Source organism: Oratosquilla oratoria, chromosome 41, assembly GCF_046742065.1.
Source record: "Oratosquilla oratoria isolate Oo_2021 chromosome 41, ASM4674206v1, whole genome shotgun sequence".
NCBI lineage: Eukaryota > Metazoa > Arthropoda > Malacostraca > Stomatopoda > Squillidae > Oratosquilla > Oratosquilla oratoria.
In genome coordinates, this window is record NC_134817.1 from 14,297,171 (window position 1) to 14,299,435 (window position 2,265).

At 45.0% G+C, this 2,265-nt stretch overlaps 1 protein-coding gene across 1 annotated transcript; it reads left to right on the top strand.

Moving 5' to 3' along the window:
* The first annotated feature begins 1,258 nt into the window (after positions 1-1,258).
* LOC143021118 (general transcription factor II-I repeat domain-containing protein 2B-like) lies at positions 1,259-1,678 on the top strand. Its single transcript, XM_076178406.1, has one exon. The coding sequence runs from the start codon at positions 1,259-1,261 to the stop codon at positions 1,676-1,678; it is 420 nt and encodes a 139-aa protein (XP_076034521.1).
* The last annotated feature ends 587 nt before the right edge of the window (positions 1,679-2,265 follow it).

The following is a 2,265-nucleotide window of genomic DNA, read 5'->3' on the forward strand; positions in this document are numbered from 1 at the left end:
TGGAGGAAAACATAAGTGAGCCGTTTAACAAATATTTTCTCTTGGTCTTTACTAAGGAGAGGTTAGATAAGGTACCTGACTGCAATCCGATTTTCAGTGGGGATGAAGAAAGTAGACTATCTAATAACAGTATAAGTAAGGTAGAAGTAGTCAAACGGATTGAAAGACTTAAAGGAACAAAATCCCCGGGGCCAGACGAAAACTTTTCGATAGTGCTTAAAGAGTGTAAATTTGAAATCTGCGACCAGTTATCACAAATATTTAACAAGTCGGCAGACACTGGTTTTGTGCCTATTGCTTGGGTGCAAGTAAGAGTTGTTCCTGTTAACAATGTTTATTGTAGCTTAACAGAGTTGGCAACCCTAGCGATACATCAATGGAAAATTAATATTAATTTTGTAAATAATAATAAATCAACGTAATATATGTTTTGGTGGTGGAAAAAAAGTAGCTACACCTCTGACGTCGGCAATATTCGAAACGCCAAGTTTGTTGTCGAAGACGAATTAACGGAAGTCTGATCAATCGTTCTAGTTTAACTTAACCTAACCTCCTATGGGGTATGCTTTTAGCATCCCTAGAGGTCATCAGGCTAGACTATACAAATTTATTAGACTTCTGTTAGTTCGTCTTCGACAACAAACAAAAACAAATATGGTGTTACGAAACTCCCCGACGTTGTAGTTAGTGTATCGCTTATAGTAGCTTGTTTTTTATTTCTGCCATTAAAAACTTATTACGCTGATTTATTTTAGTTTACAAAATTAGTGCAGTTCTGGACTAATGCCGAGCCAACCCATTTTTGGACAGAAAACAAAAAACATAAATTCAAACAACAAAAAATTATGTTAGAATTTCTGAAACTAGTTTTTAGAGTAAAAAACAAACAGTTTTTCTTGAGTTGCGTGAATACAACAAATCACTTTCACGTATGAGTCCCCGAATGTAGTCTCCCATCATGTTTTCACCGTAGGACCCCTGATATTTCAGTTCAAAGTTCATTTTATCTTAGTGGAAGCGTTCTCCTCGTCCCTCTTAATTTACTCCCGTATTCCTCCAGCTTGTCCCGCCTCGCGGCACCACCAATGGGCAAGACATCTGCGACGCCGTGCTTCAGTGTGTTGATCAGCACTCCCTGGACCGCTCCCGTCTTGTGTGCGTGACGACCGACGGTGCCCCGGCGATGGTTGAGGAGAAGGGCGCCGCTTCGCTGCTAGTGCGCCACTGTGAACCCGCCTGATACACTCGGCCCATTAACATGATGCACTGCATCATCCATCAAGAGTCCCTGTGTGCCAAGTCTGCTAACCTCGTTGATGTCATGTCTGTCGTGGTGAAGGTCGTCAAGTCCGTCCTCTCCCGCAGCCTTAACCACTGTCAGTTCCAGATACTGATGGACGAGGTGAACGTGCACTACAACGACCTACTTTACTTCTGTGAGGTGCGCTGGATGAGTCGTGGGGCCATGTTGTCTCGTTTGTGCGACCTACAGCAGGAGATTGCCACCTTCCTACGTCAGAAGAACCTTCCCCACGCTGATCAATTCTGTGATCCGCGGTGGCTAGCTTGCCTGGCCCTTCTCACCGACATCACGGCGCACCTGAACGCCCTCAACATGATGCTGCAAGGCAAAGATATTCTCGTAACAAACACGTACGCGCACATCACTGTCTTCTAGGTTAAGCTGCCCTTGTGGGAGGCTGAATTGGCTTCTGGTCTGTTTGTGCCCCTGACGACGCGGACCTGGACACTTGCGTTGGTGTCGTCACCTCTCTGGGTGGGGAATTTGCTTTCCGTTTTTCAGGAGTCAGGGTGCTGGCTGCGGACCTCAAGCTTTTCACTGCTCTCATTGACTTCCCCGTGGAAGACGCCCCTGCCTCCCTGCAGATGGAGTTGGTGGAGCTGCGACGCAACGATGAAATGAAGGCGAAGTTCCGCACTTCTTCTCCGTTGTCCTTCTTTCGCGACATCGTCCTCCCTTCTAATAAATTTCAAAAATACATTGTGCATGTTCAACGCATTGTGGCCATGTTCGGCAGGACCTACTGTTGCGAACAGTTCTTCTCCAAAATGAAGTACATGAAGTCTCACCTTCGCTCCCAACTCTCAGACCGCCACCTCAATGACATTCTTCTGTTGTCTACCTCAACCATCGAGTCAGACATGGAAATACTTCTTCATGGCAAACAGCACCAGCAGTCTCATTGATTTGTAGGGTGTTCAATGCAATTCTTGTATCATTTATTCTTTGTATTCAATGTATTG

Bases quoted from the DNA above. Each gene is read 5' to 3' on its own strand.
- LOC143021118 (XM_076178406.1), top strand. From the start codon at position 1,259: ATGATGCACTGCATCATCCATCAAGAGTCCCTGTGTGCCAAGTCTGCT.